This window comes from Seriola dumerili, unplaced genomic scaffold, assembly GCF_002260705.1.
Source record: "Seriola dumerili isolate Sdu_G_001 unplaced genomic scaffold, Sdu_1.0 BDQW01000052.1, whole genome shotgun sequence".
NCBI lineage: Eukaryota > Metazoa > Chordata > Actinopteri > Carangiformes > Carangidae > Seriola > Seriola dumerili.
This window is the reverse complement of record NW_019174307.1, coordinates 4,518,106-4,538,548: the sequence shown is the minus strand read 5'-3', so window position 1 is coordinate 4,538,548 and position 20,443 is coordinate 4,518,106. Positions and strand designations below refer to the sequence as shown.

Here is a 20,443-nt window from a genome sequence, read left to right as displayed (position 1 = left end):
CACACATAAAGCATTTGGTTATGTCCGGGAAAGATTATGGTTTCAGTTAAGCACTAATGAAATTGATGCTGACTTGAAGCATGAATCTCAGGCCTGTTTTTTGTTGTGGTAGAAGGAATTTTACATTTTTGTCTGTGACAGAATGACAGACAGACAGATACAAACATAGGCTTAAGTTACTAGAAAAACCATATTGGTCAGAAAATATATGTAATGCTCTCATTATTATCAAATCATTTCTTCTACATAACTTGTATTTCATTCAGAGGTCTCAGTCAGCAGAGAACTAAAAGCTGTTTGTCAGGATTATTTATCCTTTGCCCCTTACTGCTCTTACTTGCTCATTATTAAGAGCTGCTTGATTACCAAATAGCTTATGCAGATAGCTGAATGTCTATGTGATGTGGAGTGGTTACTATGGTTACCACTGCATTTGTCAATTCACTCTGAATAAGTCTTGCTTCTGACCCTGCTTTTGTAGCGGTGGAGCGGTGGGTCAGTGGTGGGTTGGCCTTTTTTAATTTCTTGTCATCTATCAGGCTTTCAAGCTACATCACATTCTGATTTATACTGGTATCATTTCAAATCACTTCCCATCTATAGGATCATCAATACGAGCCCTCATGTGCACCCACCCCTCACACCATGAGCGCTGCAGTTCCCATGACAATAAGCGACTGCTTCTGGATTTTCACTCTCTGCTTAAAAAAAAAAAAAAAAAAAATCTCAAGGCCAGTCGGCCAGGGAGAGGATCAATAGAAGTATTGTTGCTCTTAGGATGGCTTGTCTTTCCAGGAAGTTACTGCTGCTGCAGGGGTCTGATCAATGACACTGTCAGAGAGACTGACAGAGACCAAGTCATTCATTCAGCAAGAGGCGGGGGGGAGGGGGTGGGCAGTCTGGAGCAGGAAGCAGAGAGGGTGAGAGGAAGAGAGATTTGCAGGGGGGAATGTAAAGAAAGAAAATGGAGAGGAGAGATTTTATAGAAAAGACTGTGATAGAGATCCACAATTATAGCTAAAAGGATAATCATGATTATCTTGCCACTATGCTCGAAGATGTTCAAGTACAATTATTTCAGTGCTGTAGAAAATCACAACACCAAGATGCTTTTGGCAAAACTGCTTTAGTAAGCACAGACTTTTATCAAATATTTTTTATTATTTGAACAAATGTTTGAAAATCATGATCACATTTCAAGAAGAAATGTGAAGAGAGTATTATGCATATTGAAGTTTATTGGCCATTTGGGTATATCACTATGAATTTGAACATATAGTGTTAAGCCAACATTCTTACAGAATTTATTCATACACACAATACATTTCTATCTTGTGTACTTTTGGTGGGAACCACAGAAAGATCAGAACAGAGAAGAGTGGCAGGAAGTGAAAGACGTACCAGCTGCAAAACGAGCATGTGACAGAAAATTCTAAATCAAACAGGGTTTTTTTCTCTTGTCACCTGCCTCTCTCTTACAGTTAAAGATTATGTTTTAATCAATTTAGCACCATCATAATGCGCACATTATTGTTTGTACATTTCTGTGGATATATATAAATGTGCACACACACACATCAACAGGATGTGATCTGTCAGACGGGATGTTATTAGAGGACTTGTATTTTCTGACTCACAAAGGGAATTTCCCGCCTTGTTCTGTCACAACTCTGATCAAACACTCTGAGACATAAAGACGGACACAAAAAGAGAGAGGAAAGGAAATGTGTTATCACATGAAGTGACAAAGTAATGCCGGTCACAAGCAACTTGTGACCTGCTTAGGGCAAAAAATAAAGCACACACACACTCAAGTGAAAGACACACACACTTAAATCCTCTTTCTGTCCCCTCAAGGTGTGACTGTATGTGACTGAATGATTGTAAAACTAAGTGAACAACTACTGTAACTTAAAACCAGTGAGAGGGGGATATTGTAACCAGTCTGAGAGGAGACATTTCCATTTTATAGTATCATCAGAAAAAAAATATAGTGTGAGTTGCATTTTAAATGTCTGCAAACATGTAGAGACACACAGAGGCTTTTTCCCCACCAACTCCAAAGTTAATTTGAGGTGGGCTTGAGGGGAAATTTACAGTAATGGGAGTAGTTGGGGGAGGATGAGAGGGAGGAAGGGGCGCAATGTTGGTGCTCTAACTTCCTGTTTTTCTCTCTTGAGGTTTTGCTTGGGTTAATGTATGATTATTTAAGCACTCACTCCTCACATCATGGGTTGATGAACATCCATATGTTATTTTGTTTAATTTATTTTTATCTAAATTATCACAAAAATGTATCATGTGAAATTTATGGGTTTTCTTCAGTTGAGTTGAAAGAAATCAATGGTTTTACTGACTCACCGAATCATCTGAATATGAATAGATAGAGGAGAGTGTTTGTGTTCACTGTGTCAAAAGTACAGTCTGAACTTTACATCTCAGCACCTTTAAGAGTATGCTGAAATAGCTATTAGCAATTCATGTTTGCAGTGTACCAATGAATTTACTGACAGCTATCACTCAATCACTCATTGATACTGAAGAAAACTTGAAAATGTGATGATTCCTCAGGGAAATTATGGAGTTACAAGGAGTATCTTATAAGGTTTATTTCCTATGAATATTGGAGGCAATGTAAGTCACACTGAATCATAAAATATGTGTAGCAGGACTGTGTGTTCAAGTTATAACCTCAAACTGTTTTGAGAGGCTTCGCATTAATTGGATTCTACCAATTCAACCAACTTTCCATTTTTGACTCAGTTAATCAAAATTTACAGTGAGAGACTTGAACCAAGGAGCAGTACTCACGCTGACTTTGAAGGCCTGGACAGTGTTGTCCAGCAGCAGTACGTTGCACACAACCTGTGTGTGCTGCCTGTCTCGCTCCAGCTCCGTCGCCCGGACATTGTAGGATCTGCCAGCAGGCAAGCGGAAGCGCGCGCTCATCACGCTCCTACCAGGGTCTGCAACAAACCAAAGACACAGCAGAGAAGTAGAAACGATGAGTGAGAGAAACAACAGGTGAAACTGCAAAAAGAAATGGGGCATCATTAGGTCATGGTCTGATCTGTGAAATCTGGCAAAAAATTTGCCATTGCCTGTAATGTTTACATACTATATGACCCAGGTCAGCTTCAAGTACCAAAGTATCCCTTTTCTGTTTACCAAGAACACAATAAGCCAATGTACAGTACGACATTATGTACTTTTCTCTCAGCTGCCTTAGTGAAGGCAGCCACACGGCAAGGCAAGTCTGTACAAGCACAGTGAAGCAGCAAAGACTGACTGCTTCATAAGAAAAGAATGTCAATGAGTAGGCAAGTAGCAGATTCTCTACCAGGGGATGTGCAGACTACATAGCAGCGAGGCACTAAATCACTCACAAGATAAAATAAAATGGAAAAAAATAAATTGAAAAAGAGCTTCAAATATTTGCAATCCTCTTTGTTATATTCTTCAATAGCAGGGAAAGTTGTACACAAGACAAGTGAAAAGTAAGTACAACCAACAATCTGGTCCTTTCACCTGCCTCGAGTTCTATTTATTTAAAACGATTTTAATCTTCACTCCATTCTAATAACAACTACAATCAGCGTATGCGTCCTTCATCTTTTCAGACGAAATTTGATCAGTACTTTTAATTTTATCATTTCACCATCAATGTGCCAGGCTGGAAAGGCTCATGATTGGTTGGTAAATGATGGCAGCGCAAACAGTGGTTGATGGTGCCCTGTCTGGTCATCAGTCCAAATAAATTAACAATAATTCAATCTCAAGCTGCTCCATTTAGAGTAAACCAAAGCCCCATATTACTGAAGCCACGTCTGACTACTTTCCTTTGTCTCCCTAGATAGCAAAGCTGGTCGAATCTGGCATAAATTTAAGTTTACCCAGATGAAAGAAGGTCTTATCACAGATATAATGGTATTGGCATATACTGTGTTTTAACATTTAAATGGAGTACACTCTTTTATATTATCATTTTTCTTTTGATTTAGGTTTGATAATATATGTTATGTATATATAGATATATATATATATTTATTTCTGAAAGAAGTAGTTTGGATATACACTTATTCACATTCTTGGCGAATTGCTTGAGTCTCCACTTGTTGCTTGGCAACCTCACAATGAAGACAAGTAACCAAGTAAGTTACTATGCCTGGCGACATATATACGATATACGTGTTAATCAGTGAACTTTAGAGGTGGTCATCAAAGGATTTTACATTTTGTTGGATAGAGCTGGGCTAACTGTGTCCCCGTGTTTCCAGTCTTTATGTTAAGCTAAGCTAACTGGCTGCTGGTGCTAGCTTCATATTTAGCATACAGACACAAGGCCGTTGTCAATCTTCTCATTTGTGAGCAAGAAAGCAAATATGCGCATTTCCCAAAAAGTTTGATTATTCTGTTAAAATAACATATGACTAGTCAGGTGCACTATTGTTGAGACTGCTGTCGGTCAATGATGAATGTAAAATAACTGTATATCACAAAGATGGTGTGTTCACTTGCTGTTAATAAATCGAGCTGAGAGACAAACTCTTTATGACAAAAAGCTCCTTCTGTTGGACCATGCACATGTTCTGACAGTTTCACAAGTCAGCTAGGTCTGTTTTTGTGTAGCTGCAGCAGTGTTTTTTATATTTTCTCAGGCAACATATGCCACTGCAGTGGGTTTTGTGCATGTCCTGTCCGCCTTCTGCTTTTTTATTCTTAGGTGATCTATCATGACAGGAGACATAATAACTCCACAAGGGTCACGGCCCCGTCATCAAGAGCTGCTGTATTTGTACCGATGGCTCTGTGTGAGCGCATTTGTGTTTGTATATAGTATATATGGAGTGTTCTCTGCATGTCTGAGCTGCTTGTCACTATATATCAGCACAAACCCCATGACCATGGGCAGATGGTGTGCACACTGTGCATGTACACACACACACACACACACACACACACAGACACACACACACAGACACACACACACACACACACACACACACACACACACACACACAGGAAATATATTTGTGAGACCACTGCTAACAGCCACAACAGCCTGTCTCGTCACCTCCAAACATTCATGCTACACACAAACATATGTGATTATACCATCTACAGGTGGTTTCAATATGCACTGTGTATAATTTATTGTACATGCTGTCTGAGTGCATCTTAAAAATTTTATTATCACTCAACAAAATATGAAGAGGGAATCTGCTCATAAAGTACAGAGACTGTCTTAATTGTGGAAGAGCAATATTTGGTCACAGTATCACGGGGTGATACAAGGTATGTGCATCTATGTTGGGTATTTGTGTTTTAAAATATATCTGTACGATTAATATTCATTAGCATTAGGACATATGATATATTTGGTCTGTCTCAAAGTAACAAAATCTGTGTACCACCACCTCTAAAGCTCACTTAACATAAATGTTGTTTAATTCATAAAAACATCAAAGTGTAAAAAAAAATTTGGGGGGTTTTACAGAGGCTTATGTGCCAGACTATTTCTTCACTGGACACACTAACTGCTTGGAGTCTTGTTGTCACTGTGAGGTAGCTGGGCAACCAGCAGAGACTCCAAAAAGTCACTGCTAAGCTTAGCTAACTGTCTCCTGGCTCTAGCGTCATATTTAACAACAGATATGAGGATGGTAGCAATCTTCTAACTCTCGACAAGAAAGCAAAAATGAAGCAAATTTGCCAAAAATGTCAGACTATTCCTTTTGGTGGAAAGTATCTGCAGTGACTTGTTCAATGTTTTGTTGCTTTTTGCTCCTCCCCTCAGTGCAGCTGCCAGAGAAAGACATGTCTATGACCTTCTGAAAAGGCTTTTTAATTAACATAAAGTTTCTCTTGTTACTCTGACATCTGAACAAGACCACATTTCATGTCCAAGGCACTGATAATACTGTCAGAAAATAAATAAAATACAAATTTTCTATTACCAACAATACCTCTCATCACTACCAGCACATACTTAATGGGAGATCATATTGGTGTATCACATGGTGAAGAATATCAGGCCAAATACCAATAACATATTTTTTTTAAAAGAGCACTGCAGCAGCTTTACACATCAAGATAAGTTATATAACTTTTGAGTACTTTAAGCCTGTGAAAACAGTTTTTTAATGTCTGGAAGTATTAACCCTGATGATGTCACAAGGGTTATAAAAGACAACATTTCAATAATGGAAAACATTTCTTTGTGTTACAGAAATGGTGCACCACTTTACGTGAAATTAAAGCTACCACCACTAACGTCAGAAACACTGTTAAGAAATAGAGAATTAGCCTACGCAGGAAAAGAGCTGAGGCGTTCCCTCACACTGAATATTTAATGACTGTGACAATTGTTTATGTTGTCATTTAGTGACTAGATGATATCCATCAGTATCTATCTGATTCAGCAGATGACACTGCTTACCATCTCCACTCACAATTTCCTGTGTGTAGCAAACTAGTGGGGATGGAGTTTGTAAGAAGTGGGCGTTTCCCAGGCAGAGAGGTCTCTAACACGGAAAAGCAACTGAGCTACATTACAGGAAGTGTTGGATCCATTGGTTGACAGCTAGCAGGTAAAATCCAACCAGGCGTGAAGCTGGTCACACTGTAGGTCATGATGGGACGGTGAGATCAATACACTCCACCAACAGAACAACCGTGCATACACACATCCATATGTACAGGCACACAGGCAAACTTGCGCAGCGACACATGCACGCTGATGCCAGCCACAGCGCTGTCAGCTTAGGACACATAGATGATGAGCTATGACACACTGACGCTCTCCACAGGCTGCATCGCCTTCCCTGCTCTTTTCCTGTCCTAACATTTATCTGCCATCCACCTGAAGACCATTTAAAGACCAATGTACCACAGTACTGGATCATCTCTGTAGTATACAACCATTTATTCACAGTGCTAGCACCTCAGCATGTGGACCATCTACACTACATTTATACATTTAGATTATATTTTTCATATTGTAAGTTCTTTATTTTATGTTTTATGGATTTTTATCTTTCTGGTTCTTTCTCTATTGTATACTTCACTATCCTCTTCTATTGTACCATTTTCTATTCTACTGCTTTCTATTCTCATTGTTCTATAATTTTCTGCTCTGCTGTGTTCTTTTCAGTTTTGCTCTGCTGAGCTGGACAGGACAGCCACACTCCCCTGAGAGAACCCTCCGGAACTCCGGAAGCACGCTACCATTATTGCTTCCTGCAGTCAGCAGAGCTTACAAACAGGCAGGAGTGTGTGTGTGTGTGTGTGTGTGTGTGTGTGTGTGTGACTGTGTGTGCATGAGGGCTCTTGACCCAAAAGCTTCCCTCACTGGTGGGCTCCTCTGGCTCTCTCAGCTTATTGCAAACACAGACGGTCCTGCAGCCTTCCTGTCTGCACACAGGAATACACGCCCTTCATATAAACACACCTACTGCAACACATAAACACGCACATGCACACACAAGCACATACACAAATAGAGACACACAAGTTATCTGACATCAACATCAGGTGGTGTATAGCTCCACTTTATCAGGATACACACAAACACAGAAGTACAACGATAAAACTTATCCCAACTACTGAACTATGATTCTCCACACATTTCTCATTTACACTAACATATCAAAAGTCTTCAAAGGAAAAGTTATACAACAGACACCACATCTTTTCCCAGTTCAAATGCAGGCTGACTACTGAACTTCATTTGCCCCATACATTTCTATTTATACCCCTAATTTCTTCAAAAGAAACTAAAAAGACATTGTATGTATGTTTTTTTCTGTCCCTTTGTGTTGCTTTGGAACAATTGAAATAATAGGCGAGCAGTTAGGAATCCCAAAGGAATTGTACATCACTGCTGCACAGTGTTTCATAAAGCGTAAACTAGGCCACAGACAAACAGGTGGTCAATTACAGATGTGTGGCACCATGTGTGTGTGTGAGAAAGAGAGAGAGAGAGAGAGAGAGATTGCAGACAGCTTGCAATTGCTGTGAGTTTTCATAATAAATGACTGGAAAAAAAAAAACTACTTAAAATCCCTCATGAATCTTTTTCTCATTCTGCGTATGATTTTTAAATAGAAACACAGGAATGAAACATGCACTATACACAGAGTGGAGGTCTGCATGATGGCACAGATTAAAACCTAGCCTGACCCAGTGTAATATCCTAGTTATTCTTCTTCATAAAGAAAGAGGTATGTTTGGTATTAAGCCAGCAAGTCCAAGGTCTGCTCTCAGCCTGGGAGAAAAAAAAAAAAAAAAAAAAAAAAAGACTTCCTGTTCCAGGTCTTTCTTTCCATCGTGCCCCCAAAGCACACTCACCCATCCTCTATCTTCGCCTACACCTTCCCTCATTCACCTTCACCCAGATTTTACCAACCCCTTCCCTCCCAATATTTACTGTCACACTCCTCCCTTTTTCGTCCATCTACCCTTCACCCTCGCCTGCCCACATCCAACCACCCAATGATCTCTTTAATTCTACTTAACTTATGTAGGGCAACAACAACAGCAGCAGAGTGCTGTTTAGTGTGTGTGTGTGTGTGTAACTGACGGATTTAAACAAAGCATTTAACATGTGTCTATGTGGGGGAGGTGGGGTGCCAGAGAAGTTGTAGCTTTAGGAATGTGGGCAGCGACTGACCTTTGACCTCCTTTACGGGTAGCCATATGTGGCCTTGGCTAATGGTAAAGTCATATAGTGCTGCCTGTAATCTGATTGCTCCAGTATAGTCTGTTTTAAAAGAGGAGACCCTTTCAGTCCAGTAAAGGTTTTTCTACTCTGAAGGTTGACACGTTTTCTGAAAAATATCTTCTATCTTGAAAATTCTGTCACATAATTACCTTCAAAATGAGATTTATTTCAGCTTTCTAGAGAAAACTATTTTTTGATGATGATACATATGTCTAACCAGCAAATGCATGGGAAAAAAAAACAAAAGAGGATTTTGCAGCAGGACAACCTGCAGTTTTTTACATCACACTTCCTCCACTGTGAAACTGAACGTATAAGCCAACAGATGAAGGACAACTATGAGTCAGAGCCTCACAGCGTGTTTGTGAGAGTTCAGACTGTCTAAAACAGTGGGTTTCTTTAGGTTTAATTGTCATCATTCATGCATAAATCTGACTTGTGAAAACCTTTTTTAATCTTTAGGTGGACTACAATGACACTGTAAGTCTTTATCAAGAAACATGAACATTACAGTAATTATCCAAAATTAGCTCTGTAATCATTAATTTGATACTTCTTGGTTAAAATTTGACCTGCAGTTGTGCGCATGCAGTTTTAAATGTAGTGGGTCATTATAATGGATGTTATGGGTCCACTTTTAATTAAGTAAAACAAGTCAATTGTACCAATCATTATGGGAGGGGAATGTGTTGTGTGTGTGTGGTCACACATCATAGACTGAATTCATCACAATTCAGTTATCCAGACTTCGACAAACGTGCAGATTTATGCTTGAACTTCACTGAACCCTGTGGAATAAGCCTCTCCTAGTGCATGAATGAAAATCCTGAGTCAGCTGGCCCGACTGCATAGATTAGAAAAAACACACAGTCCAGTCCAGTTCTCAGCTTCCTACAGCCCTGTTTTTAATTTCAAATTAAGTGATAAAGATGTGATACCAAAAAATGAGTGTAAAGAGGAAAACTGCCACAAACAGGGGGCCCAGGATCCCAATAGAAATCCTGTAATGTTGAGTTTTTACCAACTGGACTTTTATTTATATTATATTTTTATTTAGCATTGTGAAAGAAGAGATATGTTGGGCCACAGCTGTCACTACATCCTACTAATGAGCCATATTTTACAGATGGCAGCAAGTCAAATAAATATTAAAATGCATACTTTTTATGCTACAGCATACAGACCGACTTTGTCAATAGCATGTCATGTGCTCTTTTTTTGAGGAGGAAACTCTACCCAAAAAGAACAGCAAGTTATTCCTAATTTATACAAGCTGGCTTCACGACTGCGTCTTGCCTGTTCATGATCCAATCAAAATCCCATTGATTCTTTTTACATAGACAGAAAACATATCTGCATATAGTTTTCTTGCACAAAGCAGTAATTTTCACCATTGTATCATTAGATGTTGATGCTAACAGCATGAGGCACAACACAAAAGCAGCTACAGGCTTTGAACAGCAACCCACATTAGCTTTCTAGTAAGCACATCTTGACACCAGAGTTGCTCTGATTCAAATACTAGTAACGGAAATCCCTCTGATACTGCTTAAAATACTTGAATGGGAATCTGCGAGAATGCCAGTCCATGCATCAATCTGAAACCAGGTAATGTATTGAGGCAGTAAAACAGTAGCCTACACATGAAGTTGCACTGTGCAGCCACTGGCAACTACTGTTATAGAGCAGCGAAGAAGAATAGATTTATGGTAAATAGCATGACGTTAGCTGTTGGCCATGGTCACCAATAGTCACTTTTAATTATTGAGAATTATTACATTTTGAGTGATTGTTTCTGTTTTAACCGGCATAGCTTTTCTAGCCTGTATGGCACTGTTCACATGGAGGGCAAGAAGGGGCTGAGCAAATCAATGTGCCGTGCACTGCTCTACTATGAAAAACGATTTTACCCATTTGAAATAGTAAAAAAAAAAAAAAGAAGAAAATTTATATGTGGTGGTAAATGTTGATATTGCGGCAACCCACATATAATATATGTAAATATTTTCCAACCAAGCCTCTTCTCCATGACTTCAGTGTACCATAAAAAATGAACTTGTGTAACAACTTGTTGATGACTAAAAGCTTGAGTTTGTCATTTTAATCAGATCTTAAGAGCTGAAAAATTGAAAAATTATTATTTCATTATTACAATGAGGTTGACTCACCAGGTTTCCAGTAGAGAACTTTTTCTATCAAAAGAATTAAGACCCCCTTAATTCACATATAAAAAGACAAAGTTCATTTGTGCTTTCTCATTCTAATATATTAATAGACTACTCATTTTGATCACCTTAATAACATCAGTGCACTCTTGCTGCTTTATAGTGCATGTTTGACTTGCAGAGAAAGCACTTGAGGGGCCAGTATCATTAACCATGGCTCTGGCCCAGCAATTACTGAAGTGCAATGCACAAATTAATTACGTTATTACTTACACCTGTATTTGACAAGGAAAAATGTCTGCCGTGTAAAAAGGTCAACACAACCAGATATGTAAAAGAACTGCCTCAGTATAAAGCTGACAATGTTGACCGAAGCCTACGAGTACCAACTGAGTTTCTGAACAACATGAGAGAAACACTGCTGGAGTTTCTACTAGAGCTTTTCTTGAAACACATTTTTTCTCCCTTCTTGCTTTTTCCTCTCTCCCCCTGTCTTTAATTGTCAGTATGGCCTGTGAGTCCATTATGCAAATTATAGTCATCAGTGCCAAGGAGCAGCCATTTACTCTCTCAAACACACACAAACACACACAGAGCCATTTATAAAACCTAACACCTGTCACGGAGATTCCTACTGAATCAAAGACAGGCGTTTGCAGTCGTGTCTCTTTTCAGCTCATTCTGTACAATGTCAGTACTGAACTCATGTTCTCTAGATGCAACTCACCTACCCATCATAATATCCTCATTATAAAATCATCCAATCTACATTCTCCTTTCCAACCCTCACCCATAATAGCCTCTATGTTCTTCTACTCTCCACTACACCCTGATGTTCTGTATACTTTGTCATAGCGTTTTCTCCTCTACAGCTACACTGCTCTTTCATCTTGCTCTCCCCCCTCTTGTATTCTCCCTTCATCCCCTATATATGCATCTTTCTTCCATTTCTACTTGTTTTCTCTTGAGTTCTTCCCTCTACTCACTTCCCATCTTGACCTTGCTAACATGCATTGCCTCTAGCTGCAAAGCTGAATGTATGCACAGGGACATATCTCCTGCCCTCCAACATTTTAATACCATGTATTCCTTCTATAGCGTCATTGTAAACCGTTACATCAGGCTTTTCCAGTGATTTATATGATTTACCACTGCACAGAAAATGATTACAAATGGTTTCAGGTGGACGGGGGACATGTTGGGGAAGAGACAACTACTCCCAGAACCCACCCCTCTCTATTCAACCTCTTGTAGTGAAACACCCTCTGGCTAGAAGCACATACCTCTAATCAGTGCGATTTCCACGGATATGCTGAATTTCAAACTATAACACCCAAGCAGCTACAATTGCTCAGAATATTTCTGTATATAGGTTTATTTCATCTCACATTTATGTGACAGAATTTACACGTATTGTAGTTCTCAATCTACAAGACAACAACGTTTAGCTCATGCTACAACAATGGTGAACGCTGTAGAAAAAAAAAAAACTCTTTAAGGTTCATCCAGTTCTCACAATAAGACTATTACACACACACACAACAGCCAACACAACAGTTCGCTATGTCCACTAATAAGAACTTAATTTTAGTCCAACCATGGAAACTTTCAGGTAGAAACTTTACATTACATCACGATGATTATAACTGCAGTCAACACACACACATACACACATGCCTGGGTTTTTCTGACGTGTGCTGATGGTTCGAATTTACATATAGCACAAAGGTTACAGTGGTGGCTATTGAGCAGTGGTGGAGGAAGCCCACATTTTTAGGTCTCCTGCTTTCACACTTCAACACTGCAAGTAACAACTTGCTTTCGCTGCACAAATGCATTAACATCCAACTATTCCACTTACAATTATTCATTCACAGTGGTCAAGTTGTACTGTGCAACAACAGTCCAAGAATCATTCAAAAGTCTAACCACTGAAACAAACATTAGATGAAAAGGCAAACGACTGGGTCAGTCATTGATTTAATTCACCACACAGACACCTGGTGCTTTTTCATTCCTCTGAAAAATCTCACAAAGCTTTAATCTAGTAAACAGGTATGAAACCTGTACCCATCTCTGCAGGTAGCACTCTGCTGCTCTGTGCAGGTGACAGCTTCTATAAAGATGTGATACTTTGTAGATTTGTTTGCTACAGAGCTTTTATATTACCTCAGTTCATTTAAGTAGCAAAGGCGTCCTTAATAAAAGCAAGCAAACTAAATGTCAACCTTCTCTGAACTAATGGATTAATTGAAGAAAAATAAAATAACATCAATGGACAGTGATTATGTACCACCACATAAATATAATGGAGGGGGGGGGGTTTCAAATGAAACTGACCACACAGATTGGAAATATGTGGGACAACGTTACCTCATTTAAAAAACAAGAGGCCCTCTACTTTACAGTGATGTACACACACACACATATAGCAACACACAGCCCAGCACAGCGCACACACACACGCACGTGCGCGCGCGCACACACACACACACACACACACACACACACTCACACTCACACTCACACTCACACTCACACTCACACTCACACTCACACTCACACTCACACACACAGAAAGCAGAGAAACAGAGATGCTGGTTTGATTAAAGCAGCACATTCCCCTGATTTTTTCCCTTCCTGCTGACACTGGCACCTTTGAATGTTACCAGGGGTCGTGTTCTGAGAACGCTGCAAATTTCCACCCGCATCCACCTCAGCCCTGCACATTCCTGCCCCACCAGCAGGGAGGCCAGGTGTTTTGTACCAAGCACAGACACCCCCACCCCCCTGCTGCTACTAGGTTAGGATAAGGGGCATAGTAGCTCAACTACAAGGCTAAGGACAACAGACATATTTGCACCTGACAGAAATAATAATGTATGTAGATACACCTATTGAGGTCTAGGAGTTCGCACTGAAATTTAATCTGGAATTTCATGTTTTTTTTTATCTGAACCTTCATTCAGAATTTAAAAAGGGACATTTTCAAGTCATTTTATTGTCTCCTTTCATGAGAAGAGTTTGATGTTAGACCAAACAACAGCCTGAATGCATCATTGTATCACAGTTTAACAGTGATAACATCTGACAATTGCCATTTTCCACCAGTCAGAAGTACAGTTGTGCCTCACACAGAGCTTCTCTATGCAGCTCTATAATTATTCTCATTTAGCCTGAACAATCAATAAACAGTAAGTTAATCAGTCTCTCTCAACTAGGAGGTAAAAGTGCCCTTGATACACTGTAAAACAACAAGCAATGTACACACAAGTAAATACATACATATTCATAACTGTTAAAGCTGATAGGAACTACATGTGTATGTGTTGAATTTACAGTAACCTAAGCAGCTTTAGTTTTGCCTGAAAGCACCAAGACGCTCATACAGGTCTTACAGTGAAAGAACCCAATTGCCATGAAGTATTAAAGTACTCCACCAAGCTATTCCACCTTGTTATTCAGTGGCATGGAGGGTGAGGCAACATCAAGTCAAGAGGAAAAAATTATTTAATATTGTTAAAAAAAAAAAAAAAAAAAGCTAAATTCAGTAAATGGTGTTGCAATGGACACTACAGACCAGAATTATCTGATAGTATAATAATAGCATAATAATTGATAGAATAACATAACTAACTTCTCATCTCACTGCGCTGCATAACAGAGAGGTTCAGGAGATCCTTTGTTCCCACTGCCATCAGGCTGTACAACACTTCAGCCAAAGGAAGTGGACTAACCTAATTATTATTGTTTATTTATTATTAACTGTTTTTTTTATTATTATTATCAACAATGAGCTAATGGACACATGAATTTCCCCTAGGAGATAAATAAAGTATCTATCTATCCATCTATCTATCTAATAATCAAGTGTTACATTACACTGTGTTTTCCTCAGAGCATAAATAACTACAGGAGCAGTGTCAGCACACCAGTGAAGACTTGTGCATGCTGTGCCACTGGTAACAACATAGACCAGGACAAGTTTAATATAAATATACTCAAAATAAAGGCTCGACTTTGGCAGAGCTGATGCAACAAAATCTGTCGGTTAGAAAAATACACGGAGTGGATAGCATGTGATGAATGACATGATGACTACATGATTTACTTAATCCCTGTGCACCCTCAGGGTGACCTTGTATTCCTATTCTTAAAAGCTATGGCTGTTGAGCCCATGATACTCAAACACCGGGAAACCAATCAGAGCTTATCTCATCAAAGTTCAACCCATCTCATTCATTATCTATCTCGCCCCACATGACCCAAGCCTTTTTCTACGAAGCCTTGGATATTGCATTCTTGCTCTTTGCTGAGAAATTGAAGCAGATCGGGACTGACATTTAAAATGAGAGAAACGCAGTGTGGTAGTTGAGGAAAGAGTACTAGGAAAAGGCTTTTATCATCAACCTAATCTTTTAGAGGCAATACAACAGTCCTTTTCCTGGAAACTCTGCACTTCCTCCTACTGATCAGACCTATGCCAAAATGTGTCCATATTAACAATGCCAGAAGGTCACTTGCTTGGGTACTGAAAAAAGGCTGTCTGATATGCCTGAGTATTTTTTTCATATTTAACAATGAGTTTTCAGCATAATCTGCAGGCCTGTTTGCATTACAGATATGTAATAATCTTTTTAAAAAATGAATCAGAAATAGAAACAAAAAATAAATATACTTACACATACTCAAACGCTGCAACCAGTAAAAGGACATGGACTCTTCACAGTGTTTCCCCTGACATTACCTTGGGAGGGTGGCCCAACTCCCCAACCGGACCCCCGCCCCTCCAAAGAACCAAAAGAAGAAAAAAAAATGTACTTCTGATATTTACCTAACTTATGCACAATTTTTGCACTCTAATTTCAGCTCAGTGAATGTCCACTGTGTTTTGCTGTCATTTACAGTGGTGTTTTTCTCCTTTTCTCCTCCTCTGTTTCTCTGTGCTTTTCAGCCCCTCCCCCACACACAGAACAGGGGAGAGACGGGTTAACAAATTGTTACATTAAGCGCAATAAAAGTTTTCCAACAAGTGATATAAATACCTTTAAAACCAAAGATGGACAAACATCGAAGTCAAGTCAGGCCAAAATATCAGTTATCTGGCAACAGGATGCTACACGATGGCAGGGAAGCTAACCCTGAAGCTGACAGTCCCGCCCAAAGCAGCCAACCTAGAGGAAACACTTCTTTAATAGTCTTCCTGGATGCATCTAGTAGGTTCCTACAACTGGCTATTAATATACAGTAGGATATGTGAACACAGCACATTATTTTATATATTATTACACAACTGCCTTACCCCCTATGCTTAACAAAAATGTAAATGGAAAATGGAACTGTAAACCCACAATACCTAACGAACGTGGGAGAACGGAGATAAATGCTTCTGCCTTTGGTAGTATAATAATCAAAAATACAGATGTATATTCACCCACTGAACACAGTCTAACATTGTCAAACACACTTTGTCTCATTCACACTTACAACCATATGCACACACAGTCACATCTAAAAATCTGCCTCTGGGAAAAAGTTGAAAGTGATGAAAGAAATTCTACTTGATGCATAATTGAGGAAACTTTAAGCTCAGCATAATTGTTATACTGTGCCACACCTCTTTGTCATTATTGCCATGTTTTTGGTTGAAATTACTTTAAAACTATCTCTTAGACAGAAACAATAGTCTGCTTATGACTTATTTTAGAAAACCTGCAGTTTAATGTGTGGTTGCTGCTGCTCTGTCAATACTCTCTCTCACACACACACACACACACACACACACACACACACACACACACACACACACACACACACACACACACACACACACACACACACACACACACACACACACACACACACACAATTTTAACATGCGTTCAGTCTAATCTGTTACTTTTTTGGACACATTTACTTGTTAGACAGCAGCATGGTTTGACCGTACAGTGCAGCACGTCAAGCCCAGAAGTTTCTGCGGGTGTGGGGAAATCATGGGTGTAATTTTTGCAATGTTTTGGGTTGCAAAAACAGTGGCAACAGACAGGGGATGTGGCTAGCAGTACTGTGAATGCTCAAGATAGAAGACCTATAAAATATATAAATATAAAATATATAAACTTGGCTCATGTCATTAGGGTGGATTAAGATCAACTGCAAACTACAAGGCTGAACAGCAGTAAGTCCCTGCTGCAACACAGGCAATTCAAGCAGCAGAGGCGATTCAAAAGTGGAGTTGATGACTTAATAGCTTGTGTGAGTGTTTTATTTAGTTCATATAACAAAACGCATGTGAGTGGGAGAGGTGTTAGGGGATGGCTCTGTACCACAGGTTGTGTGAAGAGGTGAGGATGAAGAGATAGAGGTGTGTGGAACACATTGTGGTCGGTAAACAGGGCCAAAACAGGAAAGCGTGGGCCCACCTGACAGTCAAATCATACTTTGTACAATGTTTCCACACTGTAGAAAATAAGGTTAGCTGCTGGTGAAATACACTGAGGCAGCGATTTCTCACTTTTTTTTTTTTTGCATGTGCTGAGGTATGAAGGTAGAAATTTTTGACTAGATTAATCCGCTTAAAAAGGCCACAGTTTGCTTCGTACAAAAATACCAAGGTGCATACTCATGTGTTTGACTCAAACAGCTGATATGAAATCTCACAGCATCAGGCTTTTTAAGTGAGGGTTTATTTCTGTTTGCATCAGTTAGCCCAGTGCACTGTCAAAGCTTTGATACAGATGCAGGACGATATAGCAAATATTACATTTCACTAAACATACCAAAACATTAGTGCACTGTCTTTTCTGAAGCACTGGCATATGATCAGCTGGAACAATGCAAACCAGAGCATTTGCATATTCAAATATATCAGACTTTAGCTATTTCAGGCTAACCACAAGTATTCTGAAGCATCAGCTTGATCAAGAATGCAGGTTAAATGTTTGCTGTAGAATTGAATTAGTAATGTAGCTTTATGAGGTTACATATGTAGGTCAATGCAGGTTATGCATTTGTGGTAGTGTTACTCGGCAGATGGCATTTCCTCTGCAGCACTGCCCTGATATACAACAACCTCAAACCAGGTTCCACAACATGGGTAGCCTGCTCTGCATTAATCTGATTTAACAAAAGAAGATTAGTGCAACCCCAGATCTAAGTGAGGGATAAAATGAACCAATGAGAAGATTCAAAGTAATGATGTTAATGTATAAGAGTAGAAATGTTTAAAAAAAAAAAAAAAAAAAGAGCCACCAAGCACAAGACACACAGATGCACAATGATTTTCTAATATAATTTTTGATGTTGTAGTGTCTGACTATAGGGTAACATTTTATTAATTGTATGTTTCTACATATGCAAATGTCTATCATTTGTTTTTTTATTCGTCTTCACTCCAAATGTAAACTATTTGTAACTTTAAAGATCTTTTAGAGTCCTGACGAGATGCCTTTAGGTCATATATTATTTGGACTCCAGATGTCCAGAAGTCACTGAACCAGTTTGACCAGTTTACATACATCATCCAGATGAACACCTGCTTTTGTCGTAATTTGAACACTGTCACCTTGCTCCTATTGAACACAAACACTACAGCATCCCATTCATTTCAAACCAGTAGCACTCAGTTTCTCTGTAAATGTTGTTCTTGGAGTTGAATGAAGGGAGCGCTTAAGTGTCTTGTTACATTGAGGTAGCCATGACAATTTATCAGCTCCTCTATAAATCAATAAACTGCAATTGTATTGAAACAACCTGGCACACAGCAAGAAATTTAATATCTAAGTAAGTTCGCAACTGTAGCATCTGAAACCAGCTGTCAAATGGCCTGAGGAACAAACCTGAACTACCAAACTATTAAGTTAAATTATTGTCACTGCTCACTGTGGTGGCTTAGCCTGTGTTAATCTGTTGCCAGGTTGAGGCTTGAGCTAGAGGTGCTAAAATGTGCACAGATTCACGGTCATGTAATTAATGTGTCTTAGATTAAAGTGTCCAAGAAATGTCATGTATTGTCCTCTTGCTAGCAGTGTCCATGCCGGCTCAGAGGCTGATAGAGACAAAGCAGGCAGAGCAGCATTGAGTCAGCCAGAGCCAGCCCCCTGCCTCATGCTGAAATCAGAGAAACCACAAGAATGTAACAGCTTCTGTTATTATCCCTCCCTGCTGCCTCCCTGCCTGATAGCCTGCCCCAGAAAATAGCAGCAAGGCTGCCTGTTTCTCTAACACACACACACACACACACAATCCTGTTCTCATGTTCTTTCTGTCCTCTCGTTCTCATCTCTGACGCACACACACAAACACACAGATTCTCTACGGGTATGACTGTCCATTTTGCCCACTTTCTTTCTGTACACTCCAAAACTCTATATAAGCTCACACACACACACACACAAACACACACACACACACACACACACACACACACACACACACACACACACACACACACACAACTTGACAGCTTAAAATCACATGGACTGCAATTTGTTTTCCTACTGAGAACTGCTGCAAACCAAAGGCTGTCAGACACATACAACCAACCTACCTACTTACCTAGCTGGCAGTAACACACTAAAATACATCAATAGATTGAAAGACTGAAATTGATAGCATGATGGATAAGCTTGCAAGTACTACTGTTTAATTTAAATTATGTTCAATTTAACAATCTATAGCTACAAAATCAATGTAGTTAACACAATTAATACCAAGTTAACACATAGTAAGACTGCTTGGGTCCCTGTTTAACTCCGATACAGTTGTGTTTCTAGGTATACAGCAACATAAGAAACCACAGGAGTACCAGTTGTAACACAGCCTTGTGGACGATTTGGCTTCTCACAGTCAAAATTAAGTATTAAGTTATTCATTTCATACCATGTTCTCTTAAAACCTTCATTACATTTTACATTCTGCCAGTCATATATTGTGTCATTGCTCTTAAATCTCGACCCTCCATTGAAGCCTTGTTGTTTTTGCTGCCTACTTCACAAGGCCCAAGGTTTAAGGCCCTTTTCATAAAAGGAATCTGTAATATGACATCACTGGCTCCATCTATTTATTCAAGTGATGGCTTTTTGGCATTCAAAAGTATATTGTCATGTTCTCTAATGTTGTATTCAAACATACATTTCCCATATTGTGATACAAATCAAAACTGTAAAATATCCTTATTAATATCATGACACCATTTTCAACAAATCGTCCAGCCATTTGCAACATGGTTGTAAAATGCAATTTAAGGGTGCAAAAATGGAGCCCTGATTTATTGTGGAAAAAGTTTGCTTGGGGAAAGGATCATTCCTGTCCTCAGGCTGTGAATTAAATTTGAGAAAGGTTAAGGCAGGCCCAGATGTCAACAAAAGAGTGTGAATGCTTGTGTGTAAGAGCGCTGTTCAGAGTAATCCAAGATCACATGGGTGGACACACCCTCCTAAAAAGCATGCCCATCAGCCTTTGTAACCAGATATCTCTACGCATGTTGTCGACCCTTTCCCTCTTGCTCTCCTCGCTGCATCTTCTCACATGCACAGTGATGACATGTTCACACATC

At 39.3% G+C, this 20,443-nt stretch overlaps 1 protein-coding gene across 2 annotated transcripts in view; it reads right to left on the bottom strand.

Annotated features, from left to right (window-relative positions):
- ptpn4 (protein tyrosine phosphatase, non-receptor type 4) overlaps positions 1-20,443 on the bottom strand; it is a 65,583-nt gene that overhangs the window by 35,987 nt on the left and 9,153 nt on the right. For both annotated transcript variants that reach the window (XM_022740672.1, XM_022740673.1), the window contains exon 2: positions 2,812-2,966. In XM_022740672.1, the coding sequence (XP_022596393.1) occupies positions 2,812-2,949 (138 nt within the window). In that variant the 5' untranslated portion in view covers positions 2,950-2,966. The remainder of the gene's footprint in view (positions 1-2,811; positions 2,967-20,443) is intronic.